Consider the following 24530-nt stretch of genomic DNA (forward strand, 5'->3'; position numbering starts at 1 on the left):
GGTGAGAGTCACACAAGTGTCAAACCAGCTGTTCTGAGAGCAGAAACTAGAACTAGAAACTTTTGAGTTCAGATCCCTGGATAGGCAGGATTTGCTATATGAATTACCCAATGCCACCTCCCTCCTTACCCTGGAGTATGTGAAGAGAGCACTCCACCTTCCTGCAACAGCACACAAGAAAGGGAAAGCTGGTGAGAATTTGCAAGAAAGAAACACTCACAGTAATTCCTCTCCTCTCCATGTCCCAGCCTGGCCCCACAACCTTGGTCTGCACTCAGGAGACTCCAGGCAAGAGCATCACCTGCACTTCGGATTTTTCTACAGCCTGCACCACCCTTCCTACTGCAGCACAGCCTCCTCTTCCTTAGTGTCAGGAGGGAAATTGTGGCTGCCACATCCCTGGAAGTGTTCAAAGCAGGATGTACAGGGCTCAGAGTAACCTGGGCAGGTGGAAAGTGTCCCTGCCCATGGCAGAGGGTGGAATCAGATGAGCTTTAGGGTCTCTTTCAACCCAAAGCATTTTATGGTTCAGTGAAAAAGTCCTGCCTAATCCAGCAGGTTGAGTTTCCCAGGTTTTGGATTTCCCAAAGTAAGATCCACTTTGTGGCACCACATTGTATTAAAACTCATGAGTTCTATACTCCAGTATCTCCACCAGGAACCCCTCTGCTCCTCTTCAGCCCATTCTGCGTTCTGATCTCAGCTCAGAGCCAGGGCTTCTTGCACAAATCATGAACACCAGAACTGAAGGCACGGATGTGTGTTTTTACAGCAAACTCCACCAATTCTCTGCCAAAACTGATGCTAGCAGTCACTGGCTATTAAGGACTCAGCCTCCTTAGAGTGAGTGAGCAGACCTGATGACCCCAGGAAAATGAGCCTCTTTCAGAGCCTTTTAGTCCCTTGCCCTCCCTCCCTTCTGCCTCAGGAGCACACATAGCTGGCTGTCATTTGATTACTGTCACAGACAGCAAATTGCCTTCATTTGCAGCTTGTTTTCATTCCATTTCTTGTATCTCATTATAACAATATCATTCACTGTCACCCTCTCTTCCAGCTGGGAGGGTAGAACAAAAGCAGTGATTATTTTGCACCATCATTCATTTGCCTTGGGCTAGCTGCTTAAATTAGGTTAGGCCACTTACTAATCCAGGCAGAAAGGTAACTAGTTTTTTTACAGGAAAACCAGCATGCAAAAGAGAAAAGACAAGTTCCTAGAGGGGAAATGAGACCATGCATTTTTTCCATGCACTTTTCCCTCTGCTATTCCTAAAGCATGATAGAAGAAAGCAGCAGAATTGGTCCACCATGTTTAATGGGAACTGAATCATAGAATTGTAAATCTTCAGCACTGGTATGGAAATCAGGCTACATGTACTGGACACACATTTTCATAACTGAATAATTTCCATTTACTAATCATGGCAAGTTTTAGCATTTATGTCTCAACTTTCATGAAATAATATAAAGAAATATGCAAACAGTATGGTAGGGAGGTGCTTATCTTGCAGATAGAAAACAGATATGCAGAGGTTAAGGGGTGTCAATTTTTAAGGGGCAGTTCCCACTGCCTTTGCTCCCAGACAGCCCTTTAGACAAGCTAGAGACACTAAAGCCAGCAAGAGGAGAATCAGGCTGATCTCTTTGAATATTTGAGAGCAAATAACCCTTCAAGCTCACCAGAAATCCAGCACTAAAAGACAAGACAAAAATTCTCAGTCCTGGATACACCAAATCACATGACCCAGTATCACATCCCTGCCTCCCACTTTCCCCTGGAGCATCACTTACTTTTCCTACACAGAGCAAAAAGTCTTCCAAAGATTAAATCCCCTCACTGGCTTAGAACAAGTTCTGAAACAAGGGAAGGCTAAACAACCATGGTTTCAGACTTCTGTAATGCTCCTCTTCCCAATGTTTGCCTTCCAAAATGAAAGTCAGGAATTTTAGAGCTTCAAACCCAGACAACTAGACTTTTGCACACTGCCATGATTATTAAATGATCATTCACCTCCTCAGAAAGCTGAAGTCCCCTGCTCATTTTGCAGTTTATAAACAAAGCAAGCCTTTCCCCAACCTTGCTTGTGTCTGTTACAGCTTCCAGCGTTGATTTGTAGTCGCTTTTAGTTTTAAATTCCACCTTGTCATCTTTGGAACTCCATCCACCCAACTCTTAATAATAAATAGTGAGAGAAAATGGAATAAATTCTGCTTAATGAAGAAATTTTCACCTGGCACAGAGAACCTGGAGAAATCTATTAACTGACTGGAGGAATGCTGACAGCACTGGAATTATCAGGAGACCCTGCTCTCTCCTCCACTTGACCAGCTTTCATCTGATCCACCAATAAAGATGCCAGCAGAAGAAACATTCTTTTTCTTGTCCACCAAATCAGCCTCTGCTTGTTTTTAGATATCCTGGATGTGCACAGAGGAGCTGCAAAGGTGAGCACATTCAGGCTCAGCCCACAGGCTTTAAACTCAGCTCCTCCCAGTCTGAAGTGATTTAAGCCCAGACTAAACTTTAAGTCAAATTTCATTAAGGCAAGCAAAGTGCACCAAAAGTAAGAAGTGCTGAAAGCAAAATGCATTATGCCCAGTCCTCAGAGAGCTCTTCCTTTCTCAGTAGTCTGATAAACCTGCTGAATTTCAGGCTGAATCATGTACAAAAGCATAATCTTTCTTGTTTCCTCACTGTCCTGCTCTGCTTCAAGGCTCCTAGTGGTTTCCTTGATTACTTCTGATGTTTTACAAGATTTTGAACATGCTGCAATTAAAATAATGAGGTCATGGTATAAATTCTCTCCCTGCTCCTCTTCTCTAGGAGACATATTGTTACCAGTTTTTCCCTCCTCAGAAACTCATGACAAAAAGCTGTCAAAGGAGCCTTTAAGGAAGCAGGAACTGTAAACCAACAAATCTCACCCACAGAACAATTGTCACTCCAGTTCTCTGCACCTTTAACATTCTGGTCCCTGGGCTAATAAATCTTATTGTGGACATTTTGATTTAAGTAACACAAACCTCACACTGTGCCCTAAGACCTGAATGACTCATGCATAAGATTAAGTGAGCTAAAGCAGCAGCTCACACCAAAACACAGCCAAGATATGGGTTGTGGATATTTCCTGAAAGCCTATTTTCTGCCCCTGGTAAAAAAGAGCTTTGAGATCTTTGCTGGGATGTAGCATTGTACATACTGGTTACAGAGACTCCCCAGTGGCTTTTTAAGGCAATGCCTGTATATCCTCTGCATCAGGGAAAACATACAGATTGCATTTTCACAAATGTACAGATGCTTTGAAAGAAAATACAGCTGTGGAATTATTACCAGTGGCTCTACAAGACAAACAGAAAGTATCTTATGTTAGATCCACACAAAGCACAAACAACAGTGCTGAATAGCTGCTTATATTTTATTCTCTTCATGTACTGAATTCCAAAATTCTTCCCAAGCCTTTCCTGCCCCACAGTTCACAAAGAAGACATAAGTAACCTTTTCCACTATAAATATGTCAAATTCTCCAAGGCATAAATCATCACAGCCTCATTTACTATCACTGTACCTTGATGCCCACACAAGACCTGTGTGACACACTCTAACCTGTCCCAAAAGCAGGAACTGCTGCTGAGAAAAGAGAGGATGCAGCAGAACCTGCTGAAGAGCACAGGTTATTGATGGTCTGAGTTTTCCTGCCTGCAGCCCTTCCCAGCTCACCTGCTGGTGCCAGGTTTTCATTCCAGCACCTGCATTTCTGTGCCTGCTCCACCACAGTCATGCTTCCAACAAACAGCTTTCAAAGCACACCTTGCAAGTACCCAGGGACAAGGGCTCCCAAAAGCCCTGTGCAATAAACTACTCCCATGGGCAACTGAGCAGAGCACCCAAGTACAAATACTAGGCTGAAGTGGGTCTGCACATTCCCACTTTTGTCTTTCCCCTTTATAAACCCATGTATCTTTGGGAATGGCAAGAGTGATAGTCAGGACTGCACTTACTCCTTCCAAACACACAACAGGCCAGGAGGTGTTTTCTCACAACGCCCACAGAGAAAGGATGTATTTTCCTTCAAAACAAAGCTCCAAAGTGTAAAATTATCAATATATGATTGGTGCCATCATTTCCCACTGTTAGCAAGCTGCCTAGCTCAGTATCTGCCAAAAAAAAAATTACCTGCTGTTTCCCATTAAGGTTAATTTGAAGAGTTGAGATGTCAGGTGACAGAGTTCAAGTCACTGCACTGCCAGACTGTCTTTGAGACTCTGGGCAAGCTCACCATCTCTGTCCTTTGCTCTTCACAATGGTGGTTTATTATGCTCCTCTTTCTTCAATTGAATTCTACTGTACAGCCTTTAATCAATATTGAATTGTTCCTCTTTGGGCAGTATACTCATACTTCTGTCTGCTGCTAAATGGCTTTCCTGAATTTTACATGGATTTTCTCCAGCAGTGAACCTGACCCCACTACCTCCACTTCTCCCCCATCCCTATGAGCTCTCAAGTAATGGAAAAGACAATCAATTGCAGGTTCCACTACTGCAGAGATACCTAAGTGACTTAGGAACTGAAGTCCTATTGATTTTCAACCAGGCTTTTGTCCCCAGGTCACTTGGGCCTGAGTGATGATTTCACCATAGCTGCTACCCTTTTACCTCTATTTAATCATGTTTGTTGTACATTCACCTTGCATACAGCCCTTCTTCCCATTTTCACTCATGGGACTGGCAAGACCCAATCTAAGGGAATAATCCCCAGATAACAGCACATCCTATTGCACTGCCACAGCAACATACACCATCACCTATTCATGGACTGACAGCATGGGATGGTGCTTGCTCTTCCCATCTCAGTGTGCACAAGTGGTTTTAGTTATTTATGTGCATGTGCAAGGTAGGGAAGGCTGATGTTAAAATTACATTCCAGGTATAAAGGTAATTGGTCAGATAATAACAACAACAACAAAAAACCCAAAAAACAAACACAAACCAAAAAAACAAAACTTCAAATGTAAGTTTCCAAAATAAAAAATATGTAAGGTCACAGGAGAGATACAGCATAGGCACATGTTTGGCATGTCTGTGAAACAACTTGTTATTCTCAAAGTAACTCAAAATGGCTTTCTTTTCCCAATTCAACTCAGGCCATTTGCTTTCTGCAGCCACATCACATATCTGAAACAACTATTTCTCCATCCTAGGGGGCCCAGAGGCAGAGTCAAATGGAACAGTGCTGCAGTGTGACAAAGCTATCTAGTCCCACCCAGCACCAGGTTCAATCTTCTATAAAAAAAAGTTCAATGGGACAAGGTAAATGGGGAAGAGGGTGCTTTTCCCAGTCCCTACAGTCTCTGCAATGCCTGTCCTTGCCTCTACACCACATATAATGCACAAACACTTATAGGTCAGGAAGTTTTTCCCTTAGCACAGCATTATCCCACATAGCCTTTCACATGTGTAAGCAGATCACTGCATGCATCAGTGACAGCTTCTGCTCACCTCTGAATTGCTGCATGTGGTGTGTGAGAGCTGCTTCCTCTCAAAGGCCTCCACCTGCCTCTGATCCCCTTCCCCATCTGTCACACCCACTTGTTCCAGCTCCTGATTTCCTCTTGGCAGAGACCATCTCATTACCAGTCTCTACAACAGCTATGCAAGGGCCAAATCAAGACTCTTGTTACTCAAACTGCATCCAAAGCCTCACTGCAAAGAACCCCCAGCCAGCAACAATGCCCAGGAACAGGGCAACTACTCCAGTCCTGGTAACTCTAACAACAGAAAGATTTAAAGCAGTGATGGCATCAGCTCTCGTTCTTTTCAACTGGAAATCATCCTGCAGCACAGGTAGAACTCATGCCAGGCATTATTGGGGGCTGGAAACAGCTGGCTGCAGGAAGAGCACATGTGTGCCAAGTCTCATCTGCATCACTCAATTAGCTTTCCCTTGGCTGTGGCACAGATATGTTTCCTGGTGTGGCTCACTGCACTAGCCTCTTAGTTCAAGTCCCAAGTGTTTTTCCCTGGCTCTTTGCCTTTGTGCCTTCAATGAAATGCAGCTGGACAGCCCATCCCCTCCCTCCAGTGGGAGTAAGACAGTTTTCTTGCAAAAGTGTGAGCAATTATAGTGGAGTGAAAATCTGCACTGGTAAGTGAATGAGGGTAAGATAATTTATATGCTCAGCCTGGAAAAGAGAAGGCTTTGGGGTGACCTAACTGCAGCCTTCCAATACCTGAAGGGAGCTGACAAGAAAGATGGAGAGAGATTGTTTTAAAGAGCATGGAATGACAGTCATGCTGAATTGATTTTTCCTTTTTTTTTTTTCTTTTATATATTTTCTATATTCTTTACACATATATTTGTAGCTCTGTAGCCTATTGTGGTATCTGTAGCTAGCATTTTACCTACTCTATTAGACAGAAAGACAACATAAATTCCCCAGTGGCTCCAAGGTTAGGTTCTCTGCAGAGCCACAGTTGAAACCAGCTCTCTGAGACACATTTTCATAAAAAAAGCTTAGTTCCTATCTAAAAGAGGGGGAATTCAAAGAGGGTTGAACCACAGGAGGAATAACCTCACTACTCATGTTTTTAATTGGGGATTCTTGTCAGATATGCTAATTTGCTAAACATATAAAAATTGTATATGCAATATGCTATGTGTGAATCTTTGGCCTTTTCCACCTGGCAGATTGTGCACCTAAGGATCCTTGTTAAAGTAACCCATTTAACTTAACCACCTAACTGGGTCTGGCTTTGGGTTCACACTGATAGGTGAACATGTCATGAAACAGGTTCACACTGACAGAGAGAAGCTTTAGATTAGCTATTACAAAAAAATTCTTCCTTGTGAGGATGGGGAGGCCTTGGCACAGGGTGCCAGAGAAGCTGTGGCTGCCTCTGGATCCCTGAAGTGTCCAAGGCCAGGTTACACAGAGCTTGAAGCAACTTGGGACAGTGGAAGATGTCCCTGCCCATGCAGAGAATTGGAACTAGATGATCTTTAAGGACCCTTCCAACCCAAACCATTCTGTGATTCTGTGGTACCACCCACAATCTGACTTGAATTGCAAGAGTCCACTTCCACTTGTGTCTGATATAAATGCAGGGCTGGATAGTGTGCAAGGGCTCTCTGTAGCAAGCTGCCTGTACAGCCTGCTGCCTGGGCACCTCCAGGATGAAAAACTGTGTAGGGTAGTACCAGCTACTGATCACTGCTCATATAATCACCTGCCACTCATTGCAGAGAAAGGGAAAGCAACCTCAGGGATACAGGAGGTTGAAAAAGATTTGCCTCTGTGGAGTGATGATGGATTTATACCAGCTGAGGTGCAGTTACAAGCTCAAACTGATTCTGCATATGTTGGGTTTTTTTCCTCAGGAGCTGCACACATTTGAGAGGCCACATACAAATGCAACGTGACAAAGATGTTAGAGGACAAAAACTTCTGCAGCCAAACAAGAGATTGTTGCAAATAATCAAGCTACTCCTTCTCTCCCACATCCCTCTCCACGTTTATTTTTGTTTAGCTCCAGATCCCGGCTGTTCCGGGTGCAAGGGAGAGGGAGAGCAGCTCAGTGAAAAGCTCACAGCTGGTCCCAAAGCAGAGATGCTGCAGGTGAACAGGAGCAGCTCAGAGCTCCCTGCCTGCCCTGGCTCCCAGTGCCATCGTGTGGTGACACTGTGAGCACCAAAAAGGCAGAAAAGCCAACAGCACTCGGCCAATAATTCAGCAAGGAGCCTCCCCCAACCTCGTAAAAACATGAAAAAAAGCTCAAGTCAGCAAGAGTCTGAACTGAAATATAGCCCACTCCTTTAATTTACTGCTATCTCTCCTGTTGGCTTTTATATGGTCATTTTTCTTGAAGGAAGAAGATTTATATTTAAATGTGTCTGGGAGCATAGATGTTTGAAAGAGTGGTACAAAAGCAATGCTCGCACTGCATGATCACAGCAAAGCAGAAAAGTTCAAAAATCAATAGTCCAGGTTGGCAATAAAATGCAATGTATGTGACCCTCAGGTGCAGTAAGTCAGGACAAGTCCAGTGCTGAGTTTGAAAGGTAATTCTGTCCTAGGGACATGAGTTACTCATTGCAGGCCATCTACATTTCCAGTCTTAGTCTCAGAGATAGTGAGGATTTTCCAAAATAAACTGTAACTTCCATAATCCAAGGAGCTATTTTACCAAAAAGAGCATGCTCCAAAATTTCTGCTGACTGAGATGGGTTTTGGGACAACACTGTTTATTCCAAGCACTTGAACAAACTTCTCAGCATTGACAGCATCTGTGCTTACCATAGCTTTCCAAGCAGGATTCCAGAAGAACTGTTGTGTCCTAGGACAAGTTTTTTTACCTGTTCACTTCCTTTAGGATCCTCTCCATGTTGGAAATGCTCTGCATCTTATACAGGAACCACTTGTCAATGGCTGTGAGTTTGTGAATGACATCCACAGGGACTTCATTATCCAAGGCCTGCCAAAAACAGGATAGTACCAAACAGCCCCTTTAACAGTCTGCAAACAGGTAGCATCAAGTACATCTCATAAAGAAATGAGTTTTGTAGATCAAGCTGCACAAATCAAGTGTTCATCTACCTCCTGACCCTGTCCCCTGCAGCAACAGAAACTGTGCCCCATGAGGAGTGCAGGGAGGAACCAGCCACTTCTCCCTGCTCTCTGTTTCAGTGAGAGAGGGAATTTGCTTTTCACAGGGCCAGCAGCCAAGCTGACTACCAGGCTGGGTGGCCACTGAGAACATGTCCAGCTAACAACAGGGAGCCACATGCAGGCTGCAGTGACCAACCCTCCATCTGCACCTCTCACCACTCAAACTGCCTAAAGCTCAGGCCCACTGCCAACCTCCTAGCTGCAAATGGAAAACAGGAAGCTCTGGATTCTCAATTGCTTTGGAGCATAGATCTTGATTTATCCCTGAAATACAGAGCTGAATCAAAGCATGTGGCCTTGCATTAGCTCTGAAGCAAGGGAAAGTCAGGTTCTGGGTGATGCTTGCAGCTACAGCATAGCTCTAGCTTCTCTCACTCTACCTCAAGATAATGTCAAGACCATTCAAATTTCTCTTCTTTGTTGCTGAGGTTATTGATTTTTTTGTTTTTTAATTAATTATTTACAACCATGGGGTTAAAAGAAACCCCACAGAGGTATTATTCATAAGACAATGGATTACAAAACATCATAATATTAAAAAAACCCCAGCACCTCAGAGAGACCTCAAAATGATGTATTTTCTATCAGTGCAATTTCTTGGGTCTCACCACTGGTGTACAGTTACAACTCTCCTGACAAAGCAACTATAATCAGCCATAACGATAATGCCAGCACAGTATCTTTGCTGAGCTGAAGTAATCAGGCTCATTAATTTCTTACATGCTTAATTGTTTTCTTGCAGGGCAGCATCCCTGGAACTAAGCCAGGGCAATGCCATTGAAAAAAAATTCCAGAATTAATGCAGGAATGAGGTTGCTCCACTGCACCCCAGCATTATTCCCCCGAGTTACAGAACCTGGGCACAATGTTGGTGTCATCACCATGTGCTTTCAGCAATGCCAGCTCAGAAAAATGGGCCACTCCAGGCAGGCACCACATGGACAAGGGATGGGGTGGCAGCTCTCTACAAAATACTGACACCACCTTCTGCCTTTTCTAAAGAATTCCCAGACAGCTTGCCTGTTCCTCCCTCTTGCAATTATCCTCTTGTTCTGAGAGCTAACAGCTGCTCACTGGAATATCCTGTGTGCTCACAAGCAGTGGTGAAAACCTCTAACACACATTTTGCTCCTTTAGAGTGTCCAGTCACATACACATAAACAAAAGGTAGCATGACCACATACTCTGTAGCTAGATATTTTATTTAAAAAGTCCCAGGGATCTTCATAGGAAACTGAAAAAAATCTATCCCTTCCATTCATTAATCAGGAGGAACAGAGAAAATCAACCATCTTCATCCCTGTAACATGAATCTGGAGACTGGGAGAGAAGAATGAGTTTACAGACATTTCTTGCTCCCTATCACCACACTCCAGGGGCAAATCAGGTTTACAGATAATTATGTAGAATTTGTCCAGGGAGGCCCTGAACTCCAATGGCTTTCCTCTCTTCAATCCTATATGGAGTACAGCCTAAACACACCATGGAAGCAGGATGAGTGAGACACAACAGGACAGTGTGACTTTAGATCCCTGCTCAACTTCAAGACCATCCCATCCTGTAGGGACTGGCCCATGTTGGGCAGCCAAGGGTTTTACAAGACTGCCTTGGAGCAAGCCTGGCCTCCAGGACAAGCAATGAAGGGCAACTCAGCTATGCTTTCTCTAGGACCCTCAGTTCCACCCAGACTCCTCACCAAAGAGTGTTTATTTGCCTATGGACAGCAGCACAAGTGCAAACTTCACATCTGCAGTGTGGACAGCTAGGAGAGCAAGGCCCTGGTGTGAAACAGAGCATGCACTGACTCCACAGCCTAAACCTTCTGAGGCCACTTGTACACAGCCTTAAGAGGAGCAGAAAATGCCTGACACAACCTGAGCATCTCTGCTCATCAGGCTGTTCCATCCTTGCAGCACTCCCACTCCAGCCAAGGAACAAGTCTCATCTATGTCAGCCTCTCTCCTGTGCCTTCTTTTACATGACAACAGGGAGCCCCATTACAACAGCAGTAGCTCTGAATGGCAGCTGAGCTCCCTTCCCTTGCACCTGAACAGTTGCTGTTGTCATCATCCAACAGGCAAAGGAGACAGAAAAAGTAAAAAGCCTTGGAGGGCTGACTAGTGGGATTGGAGTGGGGAGAAAACATAAAATATAACAAAGGTCCATCCTGTTTCAAATGGAGCTGATGGCTAATGGGGACTTACCTTGTGCTTTTAAAGGTCAACAAGCAGGGAAGAGATATCCATGCAGACAGCCCCAGCTGCCAGAAGCACCTCTTACTTATACTGCTTGCCTCAGTTATTAATGGGTATGAATTAATGCACTATGTTGGGCAGAGGCAACTCTTTGTAACGAGCACTGAGTTTGTCCTTGCTTTTTCCAACAGATCCCAGTGAAAGTAGCAGCAACTGGGGACACCCAGTGTTCAGTGGGACCCAAACTCACCTTCATCTCCCCCGATTCCCTATGTTAACATGGGTCTAATTTTAATCTTTCATAAAATCTCTCTGAACCACCCAGAGACTCAAGCAGTAAGATTTCTCTCTCATAAGAAAAAGGCTGTAATAAAGACCAAACACAGCTGCTGAAGGATGAAGACATGCACTTCCCCAGCTTGAAAAGCAAGAGATAACAACTGGACAAGCCACACATTTATAAAATACTTTGTGATTTTTTCTTCAGGCCATTTATAAGAGGAACAGCTATATGAAAACCTTTTGACTAGCACAGCACAGGCTCAGCTCCTCACTCATGTGGAGGTGTCACAAGAGCACAGAGGGCTTAAAGACTCCACCACACAAAGTCAGGGGCACAAAAAAGAGTAATTGAGCATTCCCTGCCAGGAAGGTCTTCAATCTTAAAAAAAATCAACAGGTAAGCAGGAGCTGTGAAAGACAGCTGTGCCCTCCTCTTCACAGAGGGTAAGGACAGATGGACATATTACCTGCAGCAAAATCAAAGTGTGAAATTGCACCTACCTTCTAAAGTAAATAACCCCACATTTACCACATGGTACACTCAGGCAAACACTGAGAAGATGAAGGCAGAAATAAATCCTCACCCCAGTCCCCTTACAATAACATTCTTTGTTACATGGGCACCTTCAAGGCTGAAGTGATTTCACCAGTGTGACAGGAGAGGGGTCAAAAGAATGCTACAGGGAGCTAAGCCAGTTTTGAAGAACAGGACATTTCTTGTCTGTGAAATTTAACATAGAGTTGTGTAGTTCTTTTAGTTTTAAGCCCATACCAATGCAACCATTGCAAGCAGACAGTGCAGCTTGCCATTCTTTATCATCCTTTGCTTCAGTTCTCAAAAGAATCTTTATTTATTCCTTTGTAATCTGCAAAACTGACCAATTTTGACAGGCACTTCCACTAGTATAAATCAGGGCTGAACACTAGCCAATGCTTAGCAGCCAAATATAATCTCATAGGAAAGTAATCCAGGTGTCCACCAGCACTGAGCTACAAACTATAGTAACATCTCTTACAGGACACCAGAATGGTCCTGATGCTGAATGCAATGAGCACAGGCTAAGCTTGTACCACCAAAAGGCAAACACATTGCCTGAACATGGAAGATGCAAAAAGCATAAGCAAGAATCCCACTCAAGGCATTCCCAGTGAGCCTGACAGAGGGAAGCAAGGGAATGAAGAACACTCAGCCTTTGTCACCTCAGCTGACCCAATCCAGTAGCTCCAATTCAAGGGATGTAGGTCAAGGTCTTTATCTTTTGTTACCTTGGCTATTGCATATATCCGAGTGCTGGATGGCTCAGACAGCTCCTTCTGGAAATCCACAATGGCCGGCCAGGCTTTATTCATAGGCAGGTGTGCAACAAAGCCATCCACTGAGGGGTGGCACATCCTCAGGGCCTTTTGGAAGCTCTCCTCAAAGGTGCGTCCGATGGCCATGACCTGTAAGGGAGAGCACACCCAGAGAGCTGCAGTGAGCCAAGCCTGGCTCTGCCCTCACCTTGGGCTGATGTGGCCAGCAATGTCCCCATCTGTCCCCATCTGTTGAGCCGGGTGGGGCAGTGACCCTGATCTCCTGGCACATATTATCTGCTAATGGGCCAGCTTTAAACCAGCTGGGGCAATCATCTTTATCTTTCCACAGCCCATCCTCCCTCCAGGAAGATATCATCTGCTGCTGGCCCATTCAGTGCCACTGTGGGACTGATAAAATTACATCATCCCACTGGGAGATGCTCCAGCCAGGGGAGCAGCCAAGCCTTTCCTACCCAGATAAAAACTGAGATTTTGGACACCAAGGTACCTTCTTTCCACTGGATTCCAGAGGAAAGTCAGACCTTTCCACATCATCCCTGGACCTTCAGAGGAAACTGCACCTTCTCCAGGAGCACTGCTCCAGCTGAACCACATCTGCCACTGCAGGAGGATGCAGCCACCATTGAATGGGGCTGCTGCCAACACCCTGACTGACTGACAGGTGTCAGCTTGGATTCTGACTCTGGCAGTGTTTTTGGGATTGTTCTTTGTAATACTGCATTCCTATTTTAATTTTCCTAGTAAGGAACTGATATTCCTAATTCCCATATCTTTGCCTGAGAGCCCTTTAATTTCAAAATTATAATAATAATTTGGAGGGAGGGGTTTTACATTCTCCATTTCAAAGAGAATCTTCTGCCTTTATTGGCAGACACCTGTCCTTCACATCAGGACAGCCCTGACTAATAGAGCAGGGAGAATTCCAACCACAAACACAATCACATATAGGGATGGCAGCTTTGGGACTCTTCCCTAAGATAGCCCTGCTGTAAGGGCAGCTGACTTTGGTACTCCCACTTCTAGATCTGACTCTGCTCATGGTATCAGTGGGGAGTTCAGGACAAGTGATTTCTTTTGGTTTCCATCTCCCTGTCTGTAACACACAAGAGATTGCTGCTCTCTGTAAACTGCTTTAAGGGAAGCACTCTGGTAGAGAGAAACATTATGTGGCAGCATGGGTATAGTAATATAAAAGAATATTTCTGTTTAACAGCCTATTAGAGATAGAAACTCACAGTGTGAATTTTAAGGTTCAAGAGAAATCTGCTGCTCTTCCTTTAAATTACATTTAACAGTAACTCTCCCCTGTGAGGGTTCTCTTAAATGATTACTCCTCCTTGGTGTAGCAGCACTGGGGTTTCCCTCCTTCACTCTTGACACCATATCTAATAAGAAAACAAGCCTTTCTGTCTAGAAATCTGTGAGGTAACAGAGCCCTATCTCAAACTTTTACATTTTTATTTCCCAGTGCAGTAAGACCTTAACAGCATAAAAATCTTCTCAAACACAATGCTGAAAAGTGTCAAAAATAAAAATAACATCACTTTCTCTTTTCTCACAGCTCCAGGCCCACTGCCCAGCACAGCAGAGCTCAGAAAAAGTCAGGTCAGGCTGTTCAATTAATAAAAATGCAGTAGGTGGTGTGATCTGGCTTCAAGTTCAGGCCTGGGGAGATGACTGTGCCATACTAATAGAGACATAGTGGCAATAAACTCTTTGCTTCAAAGATTCTGCCTCCTCCTACCCACAGGTCCTGCAGATAAATCTTCTTGCTCAGTACCCCCACCAGCTGCAAACTGCATCCCCTGGGCTTCTCCATCCCTGCTTCAGCTCACCTGCCCTGTTAGAGCACTGACTCTCCCTGTATCTCTGCCCTGCCTTTACCCAGCACCCTGCCTGGAAAAGGACACAGGGTCACACTCCTGTGACATATGAACACTGGAGGGGCTCAACATCTCCTTCTGCAAATGTGTATGGCCAGGAAGTTCCACAGCTGATGGTGCAACTGTATTTAGGAACTCCAGTTCTACAGAACAGTCCCAAAACCCCTAAGGAGAGAGGGTTAATATCAGGAAGCATCATCTTGCTGAAAACAAAAAACCCACCTCATTACCATTAAAAGCCAAAACTGGCAATGGAAGATCAAATTCTAATTAAGCTTTCAAGTTCTGATGAAGGCTTCTTGTTCAATGACAACAGTGATATTAGGAACATCTTGCATGTCAAAGTAATTTAATAAAGTAGCTATTTGAAAAGGCAACTGAAAAAATACACAAATAATTATTTTGCTTTGATAGCTGATACATAATTAACTAATTAAATGGTTGATTTACCAATTTTGCTTCATTTCCCCTTCTTAAAACGTGATCTGAAAATACTCTTACTGTCCAGACATCTTAAAATCTGATGTAAGAGACTTCATCTCTAAAAGAAATCAAAACTTGAGTGCAAGATGACAATTTGTGTTTGGATTTCAAGAGGAGAAATAGGCTGAGATCTGGCATATGGTTTTAACACAGAGGACAGATAGGTTTGGAAGAACTGAAAGCTGTTGCTCATGGGCAGCACTGAAAATCTTAACACACTACTACTAGTGAAATTATTCTGTTATTAACCACCACTACAGAACCTCAAACTAAAAAATAACTCTGAGAGTTTTCGAGTGAGTGTTAAGAATGGAGTCAACCCCAGGTGATCCACAGTGATCTCTTCCTTTAAGAATCAAACCATTTACGAATCCACACTGTGATATCCAACATTACACAGTCCTAATTTCCATTAATTATAGTACTGGATAAAAACCATTTGAGCTCAATATGTATCTTCAAGTTCATTAACTCCTTGAAGATGGACATTCTGAAGGCTTCCAAGCAAGAGAAATGGCTTTCCCAAGTGGTGGAATGGCAGGTGAGAGCCTCACCTCTCCCACACTCTTCATGGAGCTCCCAATCTGGTTGGAGGTGTGCTGGAAACGATCCAGATCCCAGCGGGGTATCTTGGTCACAACGTAATCCAGGCTGGGCTCAAAGCAAGCAGAAGTTTTTCCTGTCACTACATTCTTGATCTCTGGCAAGGGAATCCCCAAGGCAATTTTGGCAGCAATGAATGCTAATGGATACCTGTCATGGAGGAGAAGCAGAGAACAGTAGAGTGGAATGAACTTTGCATTTGCAAATCCCAGGAGTGGATCCAATTAAACAGATGTGAGGGAAGGTTCCTGTGCTCAAGCACATCAGGACCCATCCAGCCTCCAACCTCAACACATTGCAGAGCTACCTCCCAAAGTCTGGGACTTGCTTTTTTATCCACCATGCCACCCCTTTCAGCAGCTGTCACATCCACATATCTGACAGATATGTTTAGCTGCAACTCTGTCTGTCACTCAAAAAGAAAACAATCAAACACCCACTGTCCAACAACAGGGCTTATCTCCAGCCTGCTATGGCTCTTAAATAACCATAAGAGTTGTTGAGAACTGCAAATTAGAGATTAATTTGTGCCTCTCAACAGCATCTGCAAAGTGCAATTAAGAAGCCAATTTTTAAACAGCCTGCTTTGACCATCCTTATCTTGATTAGTTTATGATTAGCCAACAAAACAAAGGCAGCTAGCAATGCCATTTGCATCAATCTGACAGACAGCTCATTAATAACTGTGCCCTCTGGGTCCCAGAGATGATTTGCAGCCAACATATGGATATGGTGGATGTGCTTTGTAAGGACTAGGCTCCCACACATGTGCCTCCTGGGAATTTTCCCATTTGCAGAACAGCATCAGCAGGCTGGAATGACCTGGAGGGCTCACCAACCCCACCCTCCATCTCCCAGCAGGAACAACTCTCCAAGGGTCAAACCTAGCAGATGCTGACAAGAAGCTTCCCATGCAGAAATCTGTACCTTGATGACCTGACTGCTCCAGAATTCTAACAGCCAACTTCAGTCTTCCCTGATGAAAATGTGGGTTATGACTCCATGTTTTAGCTACATGGAGGGCAGATGCCACACTTCTTTTCCTTTGTAGCTGTCACCTACTTATTTAAACAATACATTGATCCAGATCCCTTCCTCTCTCTTTCTGTTCTGCTCTCCTCGATTTTTTTATTCATTTGTTTGTTCTGTAACATTTTGGGGTTTTTTTAAATAATCTTACCCTGTTGCCTTGGAGGCCAAAGCTGAACTTCTTGAGAGTCTGGCATTAACTTCAATGATGTAGTACTCCAGGGAAGTTGGATGCAGAGCAAACTGGATATTGCACTCTCCCACAATGCCCAAATGTCTGACAACTTTGATGGCACGATCCCTCAGCATCTGAAACTCCTCATTACTGAGTGTCTGGCTTGGAGCCACTACAACAGAATCTCCTGTTTGTCACAAGGCAGCAGAGAAGGAAAAGGTGAAGCAACTCAGCAGCAGGAAATTGTGGACACACAAGTCACTGTCTTTGTTAACCCACCACAAGTAATGATACTACCAGAGATTACAACTTGTGCAAGATGAAAAGCACAGATCATCAGAAGCCCAGAGTTGGAGACACCATATGGAAAACACCATCACAGGGGTAGGTTTAGTCTGTTTCACACCCTATCTGGCTGTACTCAGGACCTGAACTGTGTTTTCCTAGCCCACTTCATCAATGACAAAGCTCTGTCAATAACACCAGGCAGGACAGCGCATAAAAAAGTCATAGAGCCACCCTGTGCCCAAGCCTACCTGTGTGGACTCCCATAGCATCAATGTTTTCCATGTTGCAGACAGCAATGCAGTTATCAGCAGCATCTCTCACAACTTCATACTCTATCTCCTTCCAGCCAACCACTGACTTTTCCACCAGAATTTGGTTAGTCATTGCAAATGCCTGGGAATAGGTTAGGGAAAATAAACACCATATAATCCCACAACACCCCTCAAAACCTCACACCAAACCCCATATTGCACATTTAAGACTTCTGTGACTTATCTCCAGATATCCCAGACCAAACAAAAGATGAAAATAAGTGAAGTTCATAACATTGATAACAAGCACTTTTTTTTCCTCCTTCTTTCTTAAAAATTGCTTTACTGTGATTTGAAAGGTATGTTTGAAAACACTTATGATAGGATGGGGGAGAAAAGGGTTGGGCATGTGTGCTTGCAACAGTATATAAACAACAAATAGGACTATAAAAACATCTAAGGCTTCAATCATGCAACAGACATGCTTTTATGTGGGCAACCCCAAGGACTTCAATAGAGGAGTGCTGAAAAAAGCAAAATGACTGAGTGATGGGAGTGTTGGTGCCAGCAAACACTGCATAATTAATAGCATTAATAATGCTCCTTGTCATTGGCATACTAACCAGAGGCAAGGGTCATGATTTATTCTTAAACTAATCTTGAAAGTATTCCCCAGCACGAGGCAAAAATGAAAAGTACAGTTTGTTGGTAAATTAACATAATCTAAAAGAATACATGGCCTTAATATTAGCAGATAGAAAATATTAATCAATACTTGCTTAAAACCCCAGAAAGTGATGGGCACATTATCCATCCATCCTTTAGCAAAGCTCCTTGTTACAATGCTGCCCATGAACTGGCTTTTCAGCCTGCTCTGGCTCTTTCTCAAGTCAAGCTGTTACTTAAATGTTGCCCTTAGCTCAGTTGCCAAAATCACACATAAAAAATGAAGAAAAGGTTTGAGGAATGTCACTTCATGCCTGAGCAGGAACTGACTTGGTGGGGATGCAGCAGGAGCCCCTAACCACTCCTGCAAACCAGTCCTGGAGGCTCCTGTACCTGGTGCCTTCTCTCCCTCAATGAATAGACTTCAGAGACACAACCTCAAGGCCAGGTTACCTGAACTAGCTGTGCTATCAAACACCCAGTGTCCAGTTATGTAATTATAAACAGCTCAGTCCACTGCCTGAAAAGCCAGTTCTGAATTACTACAGATCACCTTCATAACTGATGGGATGTGGAAATGAGTATCCAAATTTGAGTTCATTCAACAAGACCCAAACTGCTTTTCACTGTGAATTTTGAACTATCAGTACTGAACTGGGAGGTGCTGTAGACTCTCTGAGGGACAGGAGGCCTTGCAGAGAGATGCAGATCAATTTTAGCATTAAGCTAGGATTAATGGGATGATATAAAACAAGTAGAAATGCCAGACTTCAAACTTAGGATGAATTACCACCTGGCAGAAGTAGTAAGTGGGAACAGCCCTGCAGACAGGAATCTGAGGGTGCTGGTAGGCAGAAGGCTTACTTTTTAAAGTAAGGTAAGATTAACAGGCTCAGCAAACCAGGAAAAGACAAACCCAAGGATCCTAGAGATCCATAGGGATAGAGTTTTATTTCCTGAAATTCTGCATTTTCAACAAGGAAAAAAGCTTTTGATTTTTTTTCCCCAATTATCTGATTACTTCTCACAGCAAATGTTTAAACAATCCCAGAATCCCAGATTTTCTATAGAAGAAGAGCTGCCTTCATAGCCAGAGACAACTACAGCTGGTAGTTGTCAAATTATGAAGTGTCAGACTGATAAATGAGTTTTTGACCCAGGAAATGTACCATCTTTAGACAAAAACACAGAAGAGGCCCAAGCCTCCCAGCTCTTCTGTCCCTAAGACTGCATTATCATTCAGCATTTCTAATGTTTCAACTTCCTTGACTCTGCTCATAATAATTTACTTTTGAAAGTAGGTGAATATAGGCCAAGATATTTCTTTCCAGACCAAAACTGCTGAAAAACTTGCTCAAATTATGACTTGTTTGTCATGATTTTAGAAGATCTGTCATTGAGCCATTTCCATTATCTGCCAGCAGGAAAACTATGAAAAGAGGGCAGATCCTAACCAGGGCAATATTTTACAGAGAAGATGAAATGTAAGATATGTACAATTCCAGTGTCTATGACATCAAAATAGTATTTTAAAAGTCAGGTGTTCAGGTCTATTCCCCAAGTTTGTAGTTCCAGACATACCTTTGTCCCAAGGTCCAGCAAACTTTCCTTGTCAGGACAGATGCCAGAGCCCAGACCACCAAGGGCATAGGCAGAACGTATCATGACAGGGTAGCAAATCTTCTCAGCTGCTTTCAGAGCATCTTCAACCTTCAAGGAGAGGGGAATACATTTCAGAAATAGACAGCAATTCAGATGAATAAGGTCTTCAACTGATCACAAGGTTAACCTGGAAATCCCATCAGGAAGACACTAGACTGAAGATGAAATGAAAATAATAAAAGTTTGATTTATAATATTCCCTTTTTCTGCCAAACAGCAGAAAACTGGAACATGCACTCAAGGAGGTGTTTTCTGTCCTCAGCTGTGTATGGACTGCCTTGCTGACCTGCCATGGGCAATGTCCTGAAATTATTTGTCTTCAGAAACTTCAGCATGAAATAACCTCTTCTACAGAAATCCCAGTTCAAGACATGTTTGATTTCCTCCAAACTTGAACAGAACTTTCCACCAAACTGAATTTTATGTTTTCATACTTCCTTCCTCAAGATTTCAATACTGCTGATTTTGGGGACCTGGAATCCTAACTCTAAATGGCTTGTATATGACATGTCACATACTTTAGTGCTGCAGCACAAGAGTTTCCCCAATATAATTTATTTTTCTTATAAATTGGCAAATTAGGTTAGGTTTTTGCAGCACTTAATTGCATTTTCACTCATTTTTAATCATGGGGACCCAGCATTAATCACCAAGGAGCTCTGCACACACTACAGCATCCACAGTTGTATTCAGCTTTCACTCTAGAAAATAAGAAATGCTTTTACTGAGTCAAATGGGCAACAGTAATAGCAATCTTCAAATTGATCTGATTTACCGATTCCACTGCAAGGCTTGGAGCAATCTTTTCATTTAGCTCAGTGAGTTTCTCAGAAAAAAGCTTTCTGTCCTCTGTAGCCATGATGGATTCAACTGAGGTACCAAGCACCTTCACACCATATTTCTGCAGCACTCCTTGCTTGAAGAGTTCCACTCCTGCAGAGTAAACAAAGACAGTTCTGAGGACTGAGAGTAGATGTAGAATCATGAAATTAGAGAAGGACAGAATGGTTTGGTTTGGAAGAAACCACAAAGCTCATCTCATTCCAACCCTCTGCCATGGGCAGGGACACCTTCCACTAGACCAGGCTGCTCCAAGCCCTGTCCAGCCTGGCTTTGAACACTATCCAAGAGCAGCCACAGCCTCTCTGGGCAACCCGTGCCAGGGCCTCACCACCCTCACAGAGAAGAATTTAGAACATTTAGAACAAAGAAAGCATTCAAATGATATCTGATTAGCTGACAACTTGTCTGGCCTCATCCACAGCTATTATTTTATTTTTTTTCAGAACTCCTAACCATAACATGAAATTTTCCATCCTCAAATCCATGAAACCTAGGACAATACTATAGTTAGTGCTTGGCCATCATCTGCACCACAGGACAAAGCAGCACAGATGAACATTGGTGCAAGAAGTTATAGGAAGGCAATTTTTCTTTTTGATCTATGCCTCAAGGTGGTCAAAATATCCCAAATAATGATGATAATTAAGATTTAAGATAGAAAGCAGGATATAGGAATTACTTTAAAGTATGAAACCCAGCAATCAGATGTGAAGTTAATAAAATCATCCAGGATGGAAAAGACCTCTAAGATCAACAAGTCAAATGATAACCTAGCAGCACTCTGTACACCACTAAACTATGTCCCCAGGTGCCACAACTACACACCTTTTGAGCACTGTTTCAATACCTGCCAATCCTTTCAGTGAAGGCATTTTTCCTAACACCCAATCTAAACCTCCCCTGGTGCAACTGAAGGTCATTTCCTCTGGTGCTGTCTCTTGTTATCTGGTAAAACCCATGATTTGGGGTGCAGGGAGTGCAGGAAAGGCACCTGTCTCCCACTCACCACAGTTGAGAGCAGTCTGGCCACCCATGCCCAGAATGATTCCATCAGGATGCTCTGCCTTGATGACCTCCATGACAAACTGTGGAGTGATGGGCAGGAAGTAGACAGCATCAGCCTGCTTTAAACCAGTCTCATTGGTCTGCACTGAAGCAATGTTTGGGTTCATGAGGACAATTTTCACATTTTCTTCCTGAAAAATTAAAATCTGTGTTAAAAATTTAGTGGGGAAAAAAAGTTAGCAGCACAGCAAGAAGAGATGGAGTTCATCAAGCAGTTTACCAACAGCAGATTTTAAAAAAAATTATGTATTGTCCTGTAAGACTTCTGGTCTGAAGGCTGAGCTAATGCCAATTTTTACTGTTGTGCCTGTGAAACTTGAGGGAATGGAGGTTCCAACATGATTCAGAAATTTGATTGAAATTGTTTAACACATTGAGGAGTTATGTAGGAGTTAGATAGGTACAAACTTCAGCATACTCGTGTCCATCTTCCTTTGGAAGCCAGATTAAAGGTGCCAAAGCAAAAAAAGTTAATCAAAAGCTTATCTTTTCTTGCCAAGCAGTAGGTCTTGGAATTTCTCAGATTTTTGTACCAACTAGTAACAGTAACAAAAATACATTTTTTTCTTTGGCTTACCACAGAAATATTTTATTGTCCTGGTATTATCAGTTTTAAAATCTCATCCCATAACTTTTTTAATCTGATATTGCACATATTAAAAGACAAAACTCTGCCTTTTTATGCAAGATGAAGGTTAGCCAAAATTTTGCATTGCTCTTTGTCACAGATGAGAAACTGAGATAGAGTGATAATAGATTATCTGTTTATTTTATCTGTTCCCTGCTATAACAGTCTTGCTGCTCTTTAGCTACAGACAGAAATGCCCTAGTTTGCTCATTAATAGAAAATTCTGAGCCAGAGCTGGGCTGATCAATCCTTCTCACTCTTGAAATACTAGCACATAATGAGGAAACCAATGAAGTTTTGCTAAAAATGATGAATGTGGCCAAGCTTAAAAAAAAAAGTGCCAGCCACATGCAGCAGACATGCAGATACAGAAAGTTGTTCTGCTGCTTTGTTGAAAAGGTGAATTGAAAAGTGCAAAGGCTGTGGCCTCATTTTTTATAAGAACTCATTCTAATCTCCATCAAATTCATGTAAGGTTAAAAACTGCAAACTAACATAATTTGCAAAAAAAAAGCTAGTTATAGGTGCAAATTACATTTCAAAAGAAAGATTTGCTATATGGAAGTTGTTAAAAGGTTAAAAACTTACAATTCCCATTGAAAAGAGGAACAGTGATGATATTTTTAAAATATTATAAAGAAACAGACTGGAGAAAATGCTATGGAAGTGTTGCATCAGTACAGAAAGTGCTGGTTTCCCTCAGTTCACAATAAGCATGAAAATGCCATAGGATTTTTCTATGTTTGTTTATAATTGATGATTGTTTGTCTCACTGCTTTGGAGGAACAAAGAAATAGCTCACCTGGAGCAGTGGTACTCTCACTCAGAGCTCTCAGTGTTCAGGTGCTGGATAACATTTCCTCTCCTTTCTTTGAAAACTTAAAATACTGCCTTAAAGACTGGCTGTAAATCTCTGCTGACCATTTTTCCCTGTGAAAAGTTGGTTGTTTTTTTTTCACTGAAGCACACTCTCCTTGGAAATGTGTGAAACAGGGGTGGGAAAGAAGATATTAAATCTGTATAGAAAATATTTTGGATTTAGCCAAATGATCCTTAACTGGGTAGTTTTCATGGTGATGGTGAGGGAGGAGATCAAAACATTCTTCTCTAATAAATGTACTCAGAAATCCATGGGTACAATTCTGTTGAAACAGATGGGGCAGGGAAAAGGTTATCACTTTTCAACAAGCTGGACTATCTGCACATCTCAACTCTTTCTTCCCTGATGATCTGGGACAAGGTATCTAAAAAACTAACTAGCAGTGATGATGAGGATAATTCATGAGAGAATTTATGCTCTCTGTGCTGAGAGACAGGTTTCATTGATATCACATCATTCTGCCCCAATTGCTTGGGATGTTGGATTTTAATCCACATGCTGTTTGTCCTTGCAACCCTTTCCTTCAACTTCTTTTAGTTCTTCATAAACAGCACTCTGTTTAATGGCCACCCATCCTGATGGAGAAAAATTTGTTACAATTAATTAAAGTAATGAATTAGTAATACTCCAGGAGGGCTCCATTTCTCTTTTTGTGTCATATCCACTTGTATTCAGCTAAATTGGGATAACTCCCACAGAAAGTTAACCAGAAGATTTTCCAGGTGACCAAAAGCTAGTCTGTTGTCCACAGATGCTTCCAGGTTTTCCTCTTCAGGGGATGTTCCTGCCTTTGATGAATATTTTTTTCAAATACAGATTTACTGACTGAGGAAGTCCCATCTCCTCAAGGCCTTTTAGTCTTTAAAAGAAGCACCCATTTAACTGTCAAGGACTGAATATTAGTATCAGCACCTTCTTATAATGAATCAGCATCCAAGAGCCAATGAAGAGCAGCAGCACACAGCAAAATGAATCAGAACATCAGCACTGAGAATCAACGCTGATTCATAACAAAATGTAAAATAAAATGAAGAAGACTAAGGAGAAATTTCTCCTCTCTTCTGTTAACTGTCTGTTCTCTCCCAGCCATGTTCTGCTTTCCTGGCAGACTGACCAGCCACTCCTCTCTCACATGCAGCCCTAAATGCCTCTGCCTGAGGCAAGGTCAGGAAGGGCAAGCTCTGCCTCTGGAATGGCTGAACAGCCTACAGATCACAGCAGACTCTGTGGGAGGTCAAGATGGGGAGATTTATCATTTTAAAAATCCCACTTTATTCCACAATCCCAAACTAAGTTTAAAGAACAAAAGAGGAAGAAAAAAAAATTTAAAAAAATTTAAAAAAATTTTAAAAGGAGATAACTCCTTTCCAAATGAGTCATTATTGACACTCCCCAACTCTGGGATCCTCCACTCCTTGTCTCTTGATGATGTGGGAGTAGCCAGCAACAGCAATACAACCCATCACAGGACATTCTTCTCTTTTACACCTTCTCCTAGCATGAAATTTTGCCCTAGTAACCTTCCTAGGACCTGTTGTGGAAACAAAACTTGACATATGACCTTTAAATAGTTCATCCCATTTAAAATAAGCACCATTTAGAAAACCTGCTTTGATG

The 24530-nt window shown here is 42.7% G+C and overlaps 1 protein-coding gene across 1 annotated transcript in view; it reads right to left on the reverse strand.

The window, feature by feature from the left end:
• Positions 1-24530, reverse strand: part of CPS1 (carbamoyl-phosphate synthase 1) — a 76022-nt gene that overhangs the window by 33293 nt on the left and 18199 nt on the right. Inside the window, exons 13-20 of the mRNA XM_079310611.1 lie at positions 21347-21536; positions 20273-20430; positions 19417-19545; positions 17167-17311; positions 16607-16817; positions 15378-15576; positions 12407-12583; positions 8351-8469 (exon numbers count right to left, since the gene is read on the reverse strand). Coding sequence (XP_079166737.1) covers positions 8351-8469; positions 12407-12583; positions 15378-15576; positions 16607-16817; positions 17167-17311; positions 19417-19545; positions 20273-20430; positions 21347-21536 — 1328 coding nt within the window. The remainder of the gene's footprint in view (positions 1-8350; positions 8470-12406; positions 12584-15377; positions 15577-16606; positions 16818-17166; positions 17312-19416; positions 19546-20272; positions 20431-21346; positions 21537-24530) is intronic.

This window comes from Erithacus rubecula (assembly GCF_903797595.1).
Source record: "Erithacus rubecula genome assembly, chromosome: 8".
Classification (NCBI taxonomy): Eukaryota; Metazoa; Chordata; class Aves; order Passeriformes; family Muscicapidae; genus Erithacus; species Erithacus rubecula.